Genomic DNA, 17,501 nt, shown 5'->3' with positions numbered 1-17,501 from the left:
TTGAATGCTATGGATAGATGCAGAATGACCTACTAAATTGTTTCTCTGACACCTAACCTACATGTACTATTTCCCTGGTGGTTAAAAAAAAAAATTAAGTCTATGCTATTCTGTGTTGGATTACCTTCATTGTTTTTGGAGACTGCATAAAAGCTGATTTATACACTAGTTGGATGTTATTCTTACTGGATACATTTGATCATGAGACAGTATAAGTGATTAGGAAAAATCATTCAGTTTAGGAAAATTTATTTTTCTAGGCAATCTTTTCAAATATTTTTCCTGTAAAATGGAGAATGCCTTTTATAATATCCACCAGAGGTCGCACAGAGGTGCTATATTAGCCTAAAAAAAATCTTTCAAGAGAATTGACTCTGTAAGATTCAATTTTAAAAAGGTCTATGAAAAACAGAAACCTGCTATATATTTTTTTCTCTTTCTTTTCTTCTCCGTCTTTTTTTAATGGCTGGAAGCCCCATGTCCTTGGCCAAAATACACAGCTTGTCACATACATCCAGAATTCTGCATAAAATTTTAGGGGCTTATATCACTTCTAAAGCAGGTATTCTCAGATGGTAGAAGAAAGAACTTTTGACCCATTGTCTCCACTCCTTTACTTATCGGTCGCCCCCTCACCAATCCCAATTAGACTTTTTATTTATTTATTTATTTTAATTGAAGTACAGTCAATTATAATATGTCAATTTCTGGTGTACAACACAATGTCCCCGTCATACATATACATACATATGTTCATTTTCATACTTTTTATTAAATGTTATTACAAGATATTGAACATAGTTCTCTGTGCTATACAGAAGAAACCTTTTTAAAATCTATTTTTATATATAGTGGCTAACATTTGTAAGTCTCAAACTCCCAAATTTATCCCTTCCCACTCCCTTTCCCCAGTAACCATAAGATTGTTTACTATGTCTGCGAGTCTGTTTCTGTTTCATAGATGAGTTCATAGTGTACTTTTTCTTTTTAGAGTCCACATATGAGTGATATCATATGGTATTTTTCTTTCTCTTTCTGGCTTAATAACTTAGAATGACGATCTCTAGGTCCATCCATGTTGCTGCGAATGGCATTATTTTATTCCTTTTTATGGCTGAGTTGTATTCCATTGTATAAATATATCACTTCTTCATCCAGTCATTTGTCGATGGACATTTTGGTTCCTTCCATGTCCAACTAGATTTTTGTTTCCATGAGTGCAGGAAAATTGTTCTTTCCCAGATTGCAAATGACCCTTCTCTGGAAGGTCAAATCCAAGGTTCTTGAAGGTCAAATCCAATCCACAAACTCAACTTCTCTGCTGCGTCTAACACAATTGTTTACTGCTTCCCTCTAGAAAACACTTTCTCAACTTAGTCTCTGGGTCACCGTGCTCCAATCTCCTGGTTTCACTCTTATCACTCTTTCTCTATCATCTTTGCTGACTCTCCTTCCTCCTGCCCTCTAAAATGTGGAGGATTCAGCTCCAGGCCTTTTTCTCTGTCTGCACTCCGTGGGTGATCACATCTAGCCCTATTGTGCTACTGACTCCAAAATTTATATCTCTGGACTTTTCCCCTCAAAAATCCCCAAAGCCTACTGATGTCTAAAGGCCTCTTAAACTTAACATGTCCAGAACAGAACTCTTACTCTATATTCCAACTTTTAAAATCCCACTCTTCAACAGGTCTTCCCCATCTCAAGAAATGGTACCACCATTCACACAGCTGAATAGACCAAACAACTAGAAGGCAAATCCTTTCTCCATGCCCAGTCCATCAGTGAATCCTGCTGATTCTACATTTGAAATATATCTTAAATTTCCCCTACTGCAACCTGGGCTAAGCCCCCATCTCTTGCAGGCTCAGCAGTAGACTCCTATGACAGTTTCCATAGTCCGTTCTCTACACAGAAACCAGAGGGATCTCTTACAAACATAAATCATTGCACAGCATCTCCATGCTGCAAGCTCTCCAATGGTTTCTTAGCATTCTTAGGCTAAATTTCAGTTTCCTTGTGTGGCCTGCTCACCTCTCTGAACTTATCTCCTGTACTTTTCCTCTTCACATTAGCCACCCAGGCTTTCTTGAAATTCTGGAACATGCCAGACCCATTCCTGCAGACCTCTACACTTTACCCAGACCATCAGATGTCTTCCTCCCTCTTTGAAAGAACTTTCAGTTCAAATGTTACCTTCTCAGAGATAACCTCGCCACCAGGTTAAAACAGAAACTACACCCCAGCTTACTCTCTAATCCCTTATACGACTTCTTTCTGCTTTTTTCTGTCACAACCTGCAGTTATATATTTATTTAAGTATACTTGCTTATATATATTTATTTAAGTATACTTAAGTATGCTTATATATTTTATGTAAGTATACTTGCTTATTGACTGTCTCTCTTACTAGAACATAAGCTCCCCGAAGACAGGGGCTTTATTTTGCTTACCACAAATTCTCATACAAGCCTTGTGCTATAGGAATTATGATTCCCACTTTACAGATGAGTAAACTGAGATTTTGAGATATTTGTAACTGTTCAAGATTATGCACTAAGTAAGTAGCAATACCAGATTCCAAATTCAGGTCTGACCCCAAGTCCCATTGACTTCTTTTTTTTTTCAATGGAGGTGCTGGGGATTGAACCCAGGATCTCATGCATGCTACGCATGCAGTTTACCACTGAGCTATACCTTCCCCGGCTCCACTGACTTTCTACTCACTACAGTGTCTCTGGTGACGTGTTATGGCTCCATCTAGTGGACACTGTTCTGTCCTTGACTGGCTTGAGATTTTTGCAGCACTGTCTCCTTAAACCTCATTCCTTCCTCAGATACCCTGATACCAACATGTCCTCATTGTCTTCTTACTTCTCTGGATATTGCTTCTCATCCTCCTTTAAGAACTCTTGTTACTTATTCCCATCTTCAAATATTGATATTTAGGAGGGTGTTACCCACATTCTTCTAATCTTGTTCCATTAACTCTCCCTGGATCACTTCAGCTGGTCCCATGGTTTCCACTACTATCTCACTATGATGTGTCTGAAATCTGTGTCTCCAGGCTAAGCTGTCCTTCCTGGATGTCCCATAAGTACTCAGAATCAACATGTCCAAAACAAAACTTACACCTCTTCCCCGCTTGCTTCTTCCCGTGTTTCACCCATCCCAGTGAATGACATGGCCTCATGAGCAAGTCCAAACCAAAGAGCCATCCTCCATACCCACTCCAGATCACTATGTCCCACATCCAGTTAGGCTGTTGGGAGTCTCTTAGTTTGGCCCAGGATCCCAAACTGTTCACCCACATGCGAGGTTTATTTTGCAAGCGTACAAACAGATGGTTCAGCATTGGATTTTTTAAATATATGAACCATTTGTCAACATTTTAAAAATCAGGAACTTTTACATACAAATCCAGATTTCTGTATTATTGTGGATGAAGAAGGAGGAGGGAGGAGAAAGCTGTAACAGCAGAGCTGCCAGTCACACCTGGCAGCAGTGGCTGGAGGTGGGTTACCCTGCCCTTCTCATGCCACTGTTAATCATTACACCCCAAGTTCCCTAGTTAAGTGGGGCAAATCACAAGTTATTTATGCTCATACACCCACTGCAGACTTTCTCTTCTCATGGTAGAAAAGAAAAAAAAGCATTTCTGTGGCATTCATGCCTACAATAAAAATGGAAAAAAAGAAAAACAAAACTGGGAAAGTCAATTATTTCTTACTTCCGGTCTGCTTAACTTACGTATATTACCTTCCTGGCTAGCTTGCTTGCTCGTGTTCTCTCCCTCTCCCTCCCTCCCTCCCCCACCCCTCTCACTCCATATATTTTTATATATATTTGAATTTATGACTTTAAACAGTACATACTGTTCCCTAGATATACCCAAGTCTATCTAAATTCTAGAGACCCCAAAGTAAATGCACGTATCCAAGTATATCTGTGTAGCTATGTATGTATTAGTTGGGTTTGTTTGATTTTTTTTGTTCTTTTCTCTTTTTTTTTAATTGAAGTATAGTCAATTTACAATATTATATTAGTCTCAGGTGTACAACATAGTGAGTCAATATTTTTATAGATTGTACTTTGTATAAAGTTATAAAATGTTGACTATATTCCCCATGCAGTACAATTACATCCTTGTAACTTACTGTTTGAAGTTTTAAACAGTCAGCTGTACACACTCACACGACAATCTGATTGGTAAATGTGAGTGTTTAATCAGCGTCCAGACTATATTTTTCCTCCACCATCGATAAAGCAACTAAACACTGGATCACAAAGTAAAGTGTGGGTGAACTTACAGAAGAATTTGTGTTATCTGTTAAGAGGAGGATTTGTCCTGAAGTTAAGCAACTTAGATTCTAACATATTTAGCTTGTGACTGATCTAGTGAGGGCTTTGGGTCCTTCCAGGCTCCTGACGTGGAGATAGATGGACTCAGTAAGAAGCATTGGATGCTCGGGTGATGGGTAGGGGTAGGTGAAGGGTGTCTCTGGTGGTGATTATTATTAATTAATTGTTATAATAATTATTTTAATTTTGGTAATAATTATTCATTAATAATATAATTGTTTATCACTTATTATTATATTAGCCCTCACTCACAGTGTGTCTCCTGGATGTGAAAGTTTTCCAAATTATCTCTCTTAATCTTTGCAACAACCCTATGCTCTCATTGTTTCCATTTTGCAGATCTGGAAGCTGAGGCTCGGGGGAGGTGCAGTGCCCTGCCCATTGTCACAGAGAGGAATAAGTGAGACTTGAATGCAGGCTTGTCAGAAGCTGATGTTTTTGCTCTTAGCCATCGGGTTCTACTTTAAAACATAAGATTATGTTTTCTTAGAGGAAAAAAGATTTGAAACTGTATTGGTAGGAAATAATATTCTCTTCAGTAAAAACAAAGTGGTCATGATCTTCTCCAAGTTTAGGTTTAAACTCGAGGTAAAACAGGTTTCAGAAGCTAACATTCAGAAGAATACATTCCTATCAGATGAGCACAGGGGCCAAGATCTACAGGGTCTCACCCTCCTGAAAAAAAAAGAAAAGCAATTTTCTGATCGGATCTTCTGTCCAATGTAAATGAAATATGGGCCCCTCATGGAACGTCCTGGATATGTAAGAATTTAGCTAACATCATAATTCATATATTCTCAGTGATTCCCTGAAGATTTCCCCCCTCCTTACAACTTTTAAAAAAGAAAAAGTAGGCTTATGGGGCATGCACTGTAGGAGTACTGAATTCATTTTTCCAGTTATTTTAAAGCTATTTTCCACATTTATAAAAACTTCTATAGAGGGCTGTGAGGAAATAAAGAAGTCTACTAAATTATCAAACTGCAAGGGCTTTTGTTTTTTTCTGGCTACAACCTGCTGAGGTGACAGTAGTCATAAAAAACGTGATGAATGAAGCTTATTACTTTTCTCTTGTACAACCCTCCCTTTCCCAGTGAATCTCAATCACGTACTACCACGTCCATTCACGTGTGTCTCTATGTGCCTGAATGCGCGGTAACTTAACTTTGTGTCTGGTTTGTTTCTTATGTTTAGTACAAATTTAGGAAATGTAAAATGTTGCTCACCAAGTGTGGACATGTTTGCTATTCATTAGTTCATTCAATAAAAATGTTTTGTGTACCTACAATATACAAGGAACTTACCAGACACCAAAGGCATGTAAAGATAATTACAAAAAAAAAAAAAAAAAAAAGCAACAACAAAAGACGTAATTACAGAGCCTAGAAGTCACCAAACATAAATTTAAATTACTTAACATTTTCCTCCTCTGACCATGTCCACACAAAGGAAGCACAGGCAGCATGTCTCTAAACAGGCTTTTCAAGCTCCAATGTTCCTTATTCACAGTCTGGAGACAACTGAAGGGAACAAAAATATTTTTAAAGGGCAAGTTTACCTTCTTTGATAGACCAGGCCAGATCCCACTGGCTCAAATATTTGGCAAAAAGTCATAGTTCAGTAACTTTAAAATTCAGGATAAGGACACACCTAAAAAGGTTTCTGAGTGGGAGGAGTGTGAAGACACGAGAAGGGGAGAGAGAGAAGAATCTCTGGAAGATTCTGAGCTTCGAGGAAGGACTGAATTCCTTTCTCTTAGCTGCTGCCCTTTGCTTTCTCAGGTTGAGCTGCCAGCACTGACTGAGGTCTCTCTGACCGTGAAACCCCCTCCTCCCCAGTTTGTCTTTCTTCCTCCTGCTGGACTGCATTTGCCCAAAGCTGAAGGAGTTGGATTTCTCTTTAAAGAAGCCGCTGCTTCAAAGGGTGTTCCTGCTTCTTCCTGGACCTCTTTTCCTCCAGTTAAATATGTCACCTTCCATAACTTCTTCATCCAAACATCGTATCAAATCAAAGTCATGCTGTTTTTCTAGCAGCCTCTATCCCTGAGTACTGTAAATATTTATGCATGTCTCTGTTTTGCTCCGAGGGTTTTTCCCCAGGCATTTCTGAGCATGTGCATTTACGTTTCAGGTATTTTCTCTATTAAGCTGTGAATGTCCAGCTAGCCCTGTGATTATATCTAAGAGAGCACAGCTAGATTAGACTAGCACAGTTCTGTCTAATTTGTTGTGGGTTTTCTAGAGTCCTCCCTCTGGATTTTTAACTGTTTCCCATTTACCAGATCTTCCCACAACGTGAACAAATCTATTTCCTTAGTCTCTTTCAGGGTGTCACAGGGGTACTGAATAAATGTTTGTGGGCTCTTCCATCTGAGAACTGATTATCTGAGAAAAAGGAGCAGCTCTTTTCTATCTCTAGATGAGGAAGAAGAGGAAACTGGCTTGATCGGTGGGGGAAGATTTAGGTTAGACATAAGACACAGCTTCAACTTTGTAAGGTCTTGACAGAAGGTGATTGTGGAGTTTGCGCTGAAGGTTTCTGAAGAGGGAAGAAACTGATCTTGACAGATAGCTTCAGCCACTCCATTGAGGGGCAGGGAAGGAAAGGGAAGGACTGACATTCAGCTGGGTGAGTCAGCTCAGTGACTGTGCCTCTGGAAATGGAATCTCAGTCTATGCTTGGACAGGAAAATCACTGTCCCTATAAAAATAATAGCTACCATTTATTGAGTATAAAGCATTTATATCCATTTCATCCAAATCCCATAATAATCCTTCAAGGTAGATATTATTGTCATCCCCATTTGAAAGATGAGGAAACTGAGACACAGTGGGTTAAACCACTTGCCCAAAGTCATACATTTGGTAGGTGGTGGAGCAGAGACTGAAACCCAGCTTTCCTCTGAAGCCAAAGGCTGCACGCTTACTTGTTCCATGGTACGGACTCCTTTGGGAAGGGATCAAATGGCTGGGTGTATGCCTGTGGGCAGCCTTGGATCCGTGGAAAATATTGGGCATTGAAATTTGCAGATTCAGAAATGGGGAAAACAACTTATGACACGCACCTGAATTCACTTCTTCACTTGACTTGGGTCACAGTTTTCTGCGCAGTAGATTTTCACCAAATGCTTGTTAACTGACTCTCAAAGCCAAAACAAGTGGTTTTACGATATAGAGGAAAACTCAGTGCAAAACAGTACTATACCAATGCTTATTGATGGTGTTGGAATTCCGGACTATAGTTTGCTTTGAATAATGCAGAGAGATCATGTTACAAATATTGTGCTGTGATGTTTTCCAGTGAGTTTATGTCTCTTTCAGTATCTAGATTAGTTTTAGAAAATTGTTGGATCTATTGGATGAATTAATCTGGTAACTTGGGATATGTCATCTTTGGAAATATTTGTGCTTCTGGGAATTAAATCAGAATCAGATAATGATCAACTGAATGAAGTCTGTATATTAGCTATATTTGTTTGTTCCTGATCACTATTTTTATTTCTTTATTGATTTTTCATCTGTTTCTTTTGGCACAGGTTAAATTATCTAACAGCACTGTAGAGGTTTAGTTACATAGGGGATAATTGAATGAATGAACTGGAATTACAGATTAAACAAATGATAAAGACCTTGGGTTGTTTGATTAATCAAACCAAAGAAACCTCCACCCAAATGACTGAAAAAAATAATCACCAAGTAAATGCTTTAAAAAACACTTTGTCCTACATAGAAAACAAACGTATGGTACTGGGGGAGAAGGGGGTGGGATGGGAAAAATTGGGAGTTCGAGATTTGCAGATACTAACTACTATATATAAAATAGATAAACAACAAGTTCATACTGTACAGCACAGGGAAGTATATTCAATATCTTGTAGTAACTTATGGTGAAGAAGAATATGAAAACAAATATATGTATGTTCATGTATGACTGAAGCATTGTGCTGTTCACCAGAAATTGACACAACATTGTAAACTGACCGTTCTTCAATAAAAAGATATATATATATATAAAATAGAAAAAACAAACAAACAAAAAACACTTTGTCCTAAAAAGAGAAAAAGCTAATAATCATCATCTTGCTTTTGCAAATGTTGACAGTGGCCCTGGAAGGGATTTGGAGCATTAAAAGGAATCTCCCCGTGGGAGGCTTGAAGCCAGGACTGCCGAGCAGAAACAATTTACTGCCACAAGCCAACTACTATTCGAGGCACGGAGGGCTGAGACGTAAGACCCCGATACCCTTGACTTCCACTCCCAGCATGGAGGGTGCGGAGCAGTTTATAAACTAGCGGCGTACACTTTATTTAAAGTTCCCAATCAAAATGCAATCTTCTTTGGACTTGCTTCTCTCAGGTTATTTTGAATTTAGCCACATTGCCTCATTGTGGAAACAGTTATTAAACAGTAACAGTTCAGTTAACCAATGTTATGTCCCCATGGATACAATAGAAGTTCATACATTTGAGTTTACCCCTTACTCTTTCCTTTCCCATTTTATCCACCTAAGGCTTAACAGCACACAGTCAGGCTCAGTGGGGAGGAACCATGCACTGTCCTTTTGGCTGATGGCTGATCTGTGTTTACTAGTGGAAATGAGGACAGGGAGATGACGGAATTAAGGAAGAAAAATGCTTGGCTCCATTAGTTTTACCCTATTTTAGGTAGGAGGCCACCAGGCTGGCCCCAGTAGACTATTCCTCACAGATATTATGTTCGGGGAAAAAATATGACTCATTCTGAAATATGTCTGTCGCAGCCAGCGTCTGCTAGCAGCATTAGTGGCAGGATGTGGGGAAGGCAGGGGTTCTGACGTGGAAACAAAGGCAGTGTCCAGACAGTGTAGGGACATGCAGTTAGGTATACAAGTCCTGAAAATAGCTCTGCAGTTGGGAGGGACCCCGGGGTTGAGGAGAGAGAAGCAGGTGAGCTCCAAGCTGGGGGACCCTTAACCAAGGTCGGAATCATAACGGCAAATGCTAGATAGCACTTCTTACCCTGGATTCTTCATAGATAAATCTATTTAATCTTTACAACAGTCACATGACACTGGTACAATTCATGTCACAGATGAGAAAACTGAGGCACACAAATGTTGAATAATTTACCCAGAGTCAGTCAGCTAGTGAGTGGACATCACTAGGCACTGCTGCCTCTGTGAACCAAACAGTGCGCAGGAGCTGGGGTGTCTGGTGAACCTGGAGACGGGTGAGGGCTCAGCCCAAGTGCCACAAAGGAGGGGCGTCCCCAAGGAGGCAGCTTCTGGAATATGGATTCAGTCAGGGGAAGTCTAGGCACTAAAGACTGAGACACGAGGTGACAAACCAGAAGTTGTTACTTGAGGGAATTCCTTAGCAAAAAAGACCAGTAATGGCGACCTGGGTTTAATAATAGTCATAAAGTAGTTGTAGTCCCCATTTATCACGTGCCACACGTGGCAGTGAGTGTTTCATGCACTTATGTCATCCCCACGGTCACGCGAGATGAGGGTTTTAATCTCTGTTTGCCAGGTGAGAAAACTGAGGCATAGAAACATTACATTGTGCAAGATCCTGTGTCTAACTAAGAGGTAGTGAGGCCAGAAGTAGAAACCCATGTCCATGTGACTTCCAAGACCGCGCCTTAGCCTCTGGGCCACCTTGGCAGAGAATCAACTCGTTGGACAACAAGGGTGGAGCAAGTTGTGGATGGTAGTTAATTAAACAGACACAGATGCCAGGGCGCTGGGAAGGCAGCGCTGGGAATCTGGGAGGCAGCCACATGCAAAATCTGCAGAGGTATCAATGCCCTGAAGTCGTGGTTGATTCCACCCAAGTCTGGGACACTTGCCCATGGCGGGGGCTGTTAATTTTAACTTTCCACCCAATTTGTCAGGTCCCTACTATAGTGGGCAAATCCATCCATCACTCCAAGAAAACTCACAAAGCAATTTATTTTTGTAATGTATTTTTTGGGGGGAGAGGTAATTGGATTTATTTTTTAATTTTTAATGGAGGTAGCGGGGATTGAACCCAGGACCTCGTGTGCGCTAAGCTCACACTCTACCCCGAGCTATACTCCCCCACTTACACATTTATTTTAACGATGCTTTTCTAAAAATGCCATATTGTAAGACTTGAAAGGCACATTACCTTCTTTTGAAGACACAGAAATGCAATAGATTACCCAGTTTATCAATGTGGGATGTATGATACAACGTGTGTGTTTGATTTTCACCATAGTTTGATTTTCATCCACACAATTCAGGAGAGACTTGCTCACGGCCCCTACTCATTGATACTCATCCTCACTACTGTCCTGGCAGCCCAGGTCAAGCCCTTCCACATTACAGTGTGTAACTGTTATTGTTGTATGTTTTAGCTTCACCTCTGTAAGGTAACAGCTGCATTTTGCCATGCAGACTGCTACTATCTGCTACAAAAACCACAGCTGATGAATCCATATGAATCAGGAGATAACTGATAACTAAGAATTAGATGTTTCTCTTCATCAATGCAAAAAGGTAGATATAAGGCACAGAAATATAACAGATGAACAGAATCCACAGATAAGTTTCAACAATGGGTCAGTAGTAATTCGTACACTACCAGAAGCCCCATGAAGGCAGGACCAGTGTCTCTTGAACTCACTTCTGTGTGTCTGGCACTTAGCACCATGCCTGGCACTGTAGGTGTTCAATCTCTATTAGTCACAAGAATGACCAATGAATGATGAAACAGGAAACATACGCATGGTGAATGCAGACTGTATGTTCAGATTTTCTTGCTGCTAACCCACATAAATCTCCCCCTCCACCAAAGAATGTGCTTTTCCCTACTTGAATGGCTAAATTAAACAGAATGCAAACAGTAGAGGGAAAAGCAAGGGAACCTATTGGCTTCAGTGTGTGAATTATGAAAAGTTGCACATATATACACATTGGAACCAATGCTTTCCAAGAGAGATTTGTAAAGTGTACTTTGCATAGATAATTCAGTTAGTCCTCAGTATGGTCTTTTTCTTATGACCTTGTGCTTTGTTCCCCTTTTCTCATGAACAACATGATCGTTGTAGTTGTGACTCTTCCAACATTCAATACACATCGTTTAAAATTTAAATTTAGAATCGTGATCATCTAATTGTAGTTCTAAATTCTTAAACACTGTGAAACATCTCCTGCTTTCATTATACCAACAGGTTTTATTCATTTACTTGCATCATTTCCTTCTTATTCTGTGGCATATAACAAAATAATAATGTAATTAAGTTGTCTAGCCCATAACGCCTCAAGCTTTAAGGTGCCTATAAATCACACAGATATTTTATCAAAAAGAAGATTCTGATAGAGTAGGTCTGAGATTGTACATTTCCAGCCAGCCCCCAGGTGGTCCAGTGCTGCTTATCCGGATGCTATACTCCGAGTAATGAAGGTCTAGAAGACTGAGTAGCGGTTTCTCCAGTTGCTTGAATCACGTGGGCATAGCTTTTACATTCTGTTCTACCATGAAGCACTGTTGGGAACATTAGATTAAAATGGAGTTGGGATTAAAGAGGATTTCCCCAAAGTAAAAATGTATTTATTTATTCATGTATTTGTTTATTCTAGGATAAAATCAACAACTTTTCCATTGAGAAGATAACCTCTTTCTCCTGATGTCTGTAAAACAGAGAAGAAACCCAAGCTTGTTTCACAGTTTAGATGTGTTAAAAGAAAATGTATGTTAGTCTGTAATTCCTGTTATTGGTATTAGTTCCTATCTATAAATTAATCTGAAACAGTGAAAGGCTATTGGTAAAATTCACTAAGCACCTGAAAACAATGATGGAAAATATTATATTTATTTTTAATTGTCACAGTTGGAATACATTGGGCTTCAAATTCAGCTTATTTTATTAAATATGTCAAATATGCTAAAACACAGGCCTGCTATTGGAGTCTTCAAGGTAAACCTTATAAATGTTAACCTTTCACTACAGTATAATTATGTTCACCCATTAAAAAAAATCCAGGTATAGGTAAAGGTTAATAAATGAAGAACAGATGAAAAGTTTATGAAGAGATTTTAAGGGTGTGGGTAGCATTTTACAAACACTATAATACTATGGGTCTACTGAGGTTAAGAAGGAGAGAAAAAAAAAACAAAAACAAAAAAACAACCTTCCTATTCCCCAATTGTCAAAAGTAATATAGGTACTGTATAGAAAATTGAAAAATAAAGCAAAATAAAGGGAAGAACGCCATCTGTAATTCAATTCCCATAAACAACCACTGGTAACACACTGATATATTTTTATTCTTTTTTCCTATGCATGTATTATTTTACATGTTTGAAATCACACTGTATAATATATACATTTGTTATCTCGCTTAATATATAATTTCTTATTTACTAAGCTATAACCGAATAATTCTATTAAAAATGTTTGTACTAATTCTTTGCATTTATTACTCTATTTTTTGGATTTTTCAGATTTTTCATTTTATGCATAAATGTTGTGATTTACTTACCCTCTCCACTTAAAAGTTTCTTTTCCCTAGTATTCTGGCTCTACATCTTTCGTTCTCCTTCCTCTTAAACTCATCTTAAAACTTCCTCGGTTTTAAAAATTCACGGTTCTCAAGTTTATTTCTCAGTTTTAATGTAATAAGTCAGGTCAACAAAGATTTGTTGACTGAATATGTCCCTTCCCTACTCAAAAATATTTACACTGTGAAATACTCAATAATCTCTTGAGTCAAAATCCAAACTTTTCCAGATTCAGTATAAAATTTTCCATTTAGTTAATACACACCAGAAGAGATGCTCCATGCAAGCCGGTTCCAGCCACTACCATGTTTATGGAACTCTCTCACCACAGGCTACTTCAAAAACAGGGTTATGAGCCAGTGGGTAAAATTGGAGCAATCACATCTTCAATTAGTCAAGAAACATAACACCAAAAACTACCTGGAGTTGGGGTAAAGCATTTACTATTCTTACAAATCTAAAATCTTAACCTCTCCCAAATAATTACCATCAACCTTTTTGCGCATATGTTAAGATGTCACACAAAAGGTGCAGATGGGTGGGAGATGCTGGCTTTCATTCATTCATTCGAGATGATGTCCTGTTTGCACTTGGGCTCCCGGTGTGAATTCACAAACACACACTCAAGGAATTCCGTTCTCACGTCCATTCTACTGCAGCCCAATAAACAAGTATCCCCCCTTCCACTACCCTCGCTGCGCCCCATTTATTCTCAGCCTCGCTGCCTGGGCTGGGAGCTCCGTATTAGCATCTCCATTCCGGACCAACCAGTAACACCCATCTCTCCTCCCAGGACTGATCTTATGGCACTGCTTCCTTGCTAGGGCTTCTGTCCTTACTCCACTTTCAGGCCCTGGTCCTTTTGGGGTTAAAAGGACCCATTCTTCATTGCCCCATTGCACATCTTCCCAACTGGATTCTTATACAGAGTTTTTCATGCCAGGATTACTTATAATAATGAATAATGTAGAGGATGATTTTTTTAAATGATTATATAATATGATGCATCTGTTTTGTTTTTTAATTTAAAAAGCATTTTTAAAAAAATGAAAACTCTTTGAAAGCCAGGATTACAAGGACACTTCTTTAAAATGGTAAAAATCTATTATCAATTTTAAACCAATGGCTACTTTTATATGCTCCTGGCCCTGGAATCCTTGAACTTCCTGCGTTCAGGCCAGAGACAGTTGCTGCAGGGTGCTGGGTAACTTGTGTCATAGGACTTGTACACTCCAACCTAATTTGGCCAAAGAGTCATGATAAAAGTATCTGTGAGCCACACAGACCAAAAGATTAGAATGAATGAATGAATGAATAAATAAATAGCCAAAATGATTAGGAAAATTTTCTTAGCTACTTAGCTGCCTGAGATGGGACAAATTTTTTTTGAAAAGAAAACTTTTTAGTCTCACTTTTAAAGAAATCTATCCCCTGGTTTATCTTCTTAACATAGCCTTTGTCTTACAACTGAAATATTTATGGAATAGGAAGCATACAATGCAGAGGCTTTTTGTTTTTTTAACAAAAATACTATCACATTACACCTATTTTGTATCCTGCATTTTTTCACTTAGTCATACACTGTGACCATTTTCCTATGTAATAGATGTTTATGTAAATCATGTTTTTATAAGCTATATAGTGTGTCCCCCTTCCCACATGATAGTAAATTTTGTCCCCCAACCCTGGGATTTTTTGTTTTTTTGTTTTGTTTTGTTTTGGTCTAAAGCTATCTCTTGTAAGTCACTGTAATTCTGAATTGCAACCAACAAGATCCTTACTAAGACAACTGCCTTTAGTTTTATCTGGCTTAATTACAGTGCTTGCTTGGAGTACATGTGTATGAGCTAAGTAGCTTCGTTCTGGTTTATCATTCTGCTTCTCTATAACTAAAGAGAGAGAGAGTGGAAGCTATTGGGCAGAAAGTCTCGTGTCTGCAGCCTACACCCTCACCCCCCCCACCTGCTTTTCTTTAACACGAAAACCTTCTTTGATAGTATGAACACACCTTACTTAACTAATTACAAATGGGTATGAGGAAGTTGCAAATACAGGTGCCTAAAAGGACTTTCTACTCTGGTGACACGTGATCAATTCAGAAGCAGGACAAAGTGGCAAGGACAGAAGGAAATGTTGTTTCAGGAGGCAAATGGGCAGGATTACTAAGGGCCTACCTCATCACAGCTTCTGATGTCAAGCTTTGGATTCTTCAGGTCTGGAATTTCTCTAAAGCCATAATTCACACGGGTGGGTTGAGTGTGATGGCTAACGTGTCCCACAAGGGCAGAGGTGTTTGTTCGTTCAGATATACCTCACATGCCTGGCACATAACTGGAATCCAGTAAGTGTAAGTATTATAAAGTTATAGCTTTTGCAAGTTTTGAAGCCCAAACAAGGTCTGACCCTAATACAGTCTGGCAAAAATCATTATAGACCAATTCTCAGTCCTGTTGCTTGGAAAACACTTTAGAAACAGCTCTGCAAACTGGTAATGAAAAAGGAGTCCTGGCATAATATACGAAAATAAAGAAAAACTGAAGTATTTTCTCTTTTAAAGGAACACAGCAAACCCTGGGGTCATCATATCAAAATCTTCTAGCAACAATCCCCATCACCCTTTCTCAAACTGTGGTTGGGGAAATGGGCTCAGGAGAGTCTCAAGGGAACCAAAGAAGCAAAGCGGCTGTTCTGTGAGGAGCAGTGGGCTCTGTGAATGGCTGGTCAGACACCCAGACACTGGGGCTCTCATTCACATCTAATTTCTCTTCTTTGACCTCGAGTTGCTATTTCCCTGTGTCTTGGATGATCCTGGAAATTAAGTCTTTGAACAGTCAGCTCAAAGAAGTTCCCCTCCTCCCACCCCCTTTTTTTTTGCAGAGCGCAGTGATGCTGCCAGGACAGAAGGAGTTCCTGCAATGCAGTTAGACAGTCAGGGCAGTGTTTATTCACTGGTCTTTCTCTTTCTCCCAAGACCAAATGTTTGTTGAATGAGGCGGAACATTACTCAGGGTAAATACAGACCAAAGGTTCTTTTTAGACCAGTGGAAAATAATATTATCAACATTTTCACTGTGATTTCACCTTGGTGAATCATGTATGATTTCTGGGCTGTGCTTTATTTGGCCACAGTAGCTTGATGTGGCTGTCCCATTTGCTTGGGAACGGTTTTTCCCTTGTCATGCGAGCAACATGGATTTACCCTTCTATTTCCACACTTTTCCAAAATCATTTATATGTCACTAATTTTGTTTACTTTAATCTAACAGGGATTTCTTAATATTTCAAGTACCTTAGACTTGTTTTACAGGAAGAATCAAACAAGTATGCTGGAACCTGGTCCGACCACTTTTGTGATCTGAATGGCTGCTCGGTGGGAATTTGCTAGTCAGAGCAGAATTCCCTGACCTCTATGGAAAAGGCATCTTCTCTCCATTTTCTTTAGCGAAGTGTGCCCTGGGTCTTGTGAGAAGTGGGGTCAAGATGGGGGTTTGGGGGGACTGGGTAGGGTGGGTGGGCAGTCACAATCCCTTCCATCTGTAGAGAGTTGGGCTACCTCCCTGAGTTGGGTCTTGTCTTGAGTATGGCCGCACGTAAGTTCTGATGTGGAGCAGGTACCATAATAAACCCAGAGCAGACATGTTTGTTGAGTTCCTGAGACCGTACAGGATTTGTGCTAAGTAATTTGACTAAGGACCCAAGTAAACTTGAGGTGGGGGTAGGTAGATAGTGCTGCTGAACTTGAAGATGATTTGGGGAAGCCAGTATGATACTTACCATTTTTACCCTACGGCTTGTTCTATATTATTTAACTTAGTTATTATTTTATAGTCCAAGGTCTTTTGCATAAACTTCATGAATGAAGAAAGTGAATTATTTCATAAGTGCCTCATGAAATGTAAAATCAATAGTGGTTGTTCATTCATTCACTCATCTATTCATTTATTTCACAAATAGTTATTAAACACCTCATATGTACCAAGCATTGCACTGTGTGATGTTAACGTTTATTGCAATGTCAAAATAATTTTCTTTTGTGTAAGCCTTGTATTCTATAACTTTAACGTGTGACTGCAAATAAACTCTATTTTATGAAAGAGTAGTTTAAAAAGGAAAATGCAGAAGTAAGCCCTACAGATATTTTAAATATATTACAGACATTTCTGACTTTAACTGGAATTTCACTGTGTACTTTTACTGAGTATCCAAAATTCTTGCCTTACCTGTTCAGTCAAGTAAGAGTAAAGGAGGAATTTGAGTAAAAGAGTAAGAGTAAAAGCCTAAACTAAATGTAATAAATTCTCATACTGACTATTCATAACAGTATTGTTTAGGGGTGATAAGATTTTGCACTTTAATAAAAGGAAACAACCTTATAAGTTGGTGTTAGTTTTATTTTTCTATCAAAGATTTCATACGGCAATGAACAAAAACTTGTGGATGGTTGTTGAACTTACTCATTATCTAATATTTTCAAACTAACATTCACTCCATACTCATCTGCCTAATTATACACAGTTAAAAAATTGTACCTGTACTTGCTTCAGCAGCACATATACTAAAGCTGGAACAATACAGAGATGAGCATGGCTCCTGCGCAAGAATGACAGGTAAATTTGTGAGGATTCCATATTTTTA

General features: G+C 39.0%; 1 protein-coding gene and 1 non-coding gene across 3 annotated transcripts in view; both read left to right on the top strand.

Moving 5' to 3' along the window:
- Nucleotides 1-12,514, top strand: part of C10H11orf97 (chromosome 10 C11orf97 homolog) — a 29,661-nt gene extending 17,147 nt beyond the window's left edge. For both annotated transcript variants that reach the window (XM_032488316.1, XM_032488317.1), the window contains 2 exons: nucleotides 8,461-8,628; nucleotides 11,945-12,514. In XM_032488316.1, the coding sequence (XP_032344207.1) occupies nucleotides 8,461-8,628; nucleotides 11,945-11,949 (173 nt within the window). In that variant the 3' untranslated portion in view covers nucleotides 11,950-12,514. The remainder of the gene's footprint in view (nucleotides 1-8,460; nucleotides 8,629-11,944) is intronic.
- Nucleotides 12,515-17,397: 4,883 nt separating this feature from the next.
- LOC116666750 lies at nucleotides 17,398-17,501 on the top strand. The gene has a single exon (XR_004323645.1). It is a non-coding gene; the product is annotated as a U6 spliceosomal RNA (small nuclear RNA).

Source organism: Camelus ferus, chromosome 10, assembly GCF_009834535.1.
Source record: "Camelus ferus isolate YT-003-E chromosome 10, BCGSAC_Cfer_1.0, whole genome shotgun sequence".
Lineage (NCBI taxonomy): Eukaryota > Metazoa > Chordata > Mammalia > Artiodactyla > Camelidae > Camelus > Camelus ferus.
The sequence above is the reverse complement of the archived record's forward strand: the minus strand, read 5'-3'. Positions and strand labels throughout refer to the sequence as shown.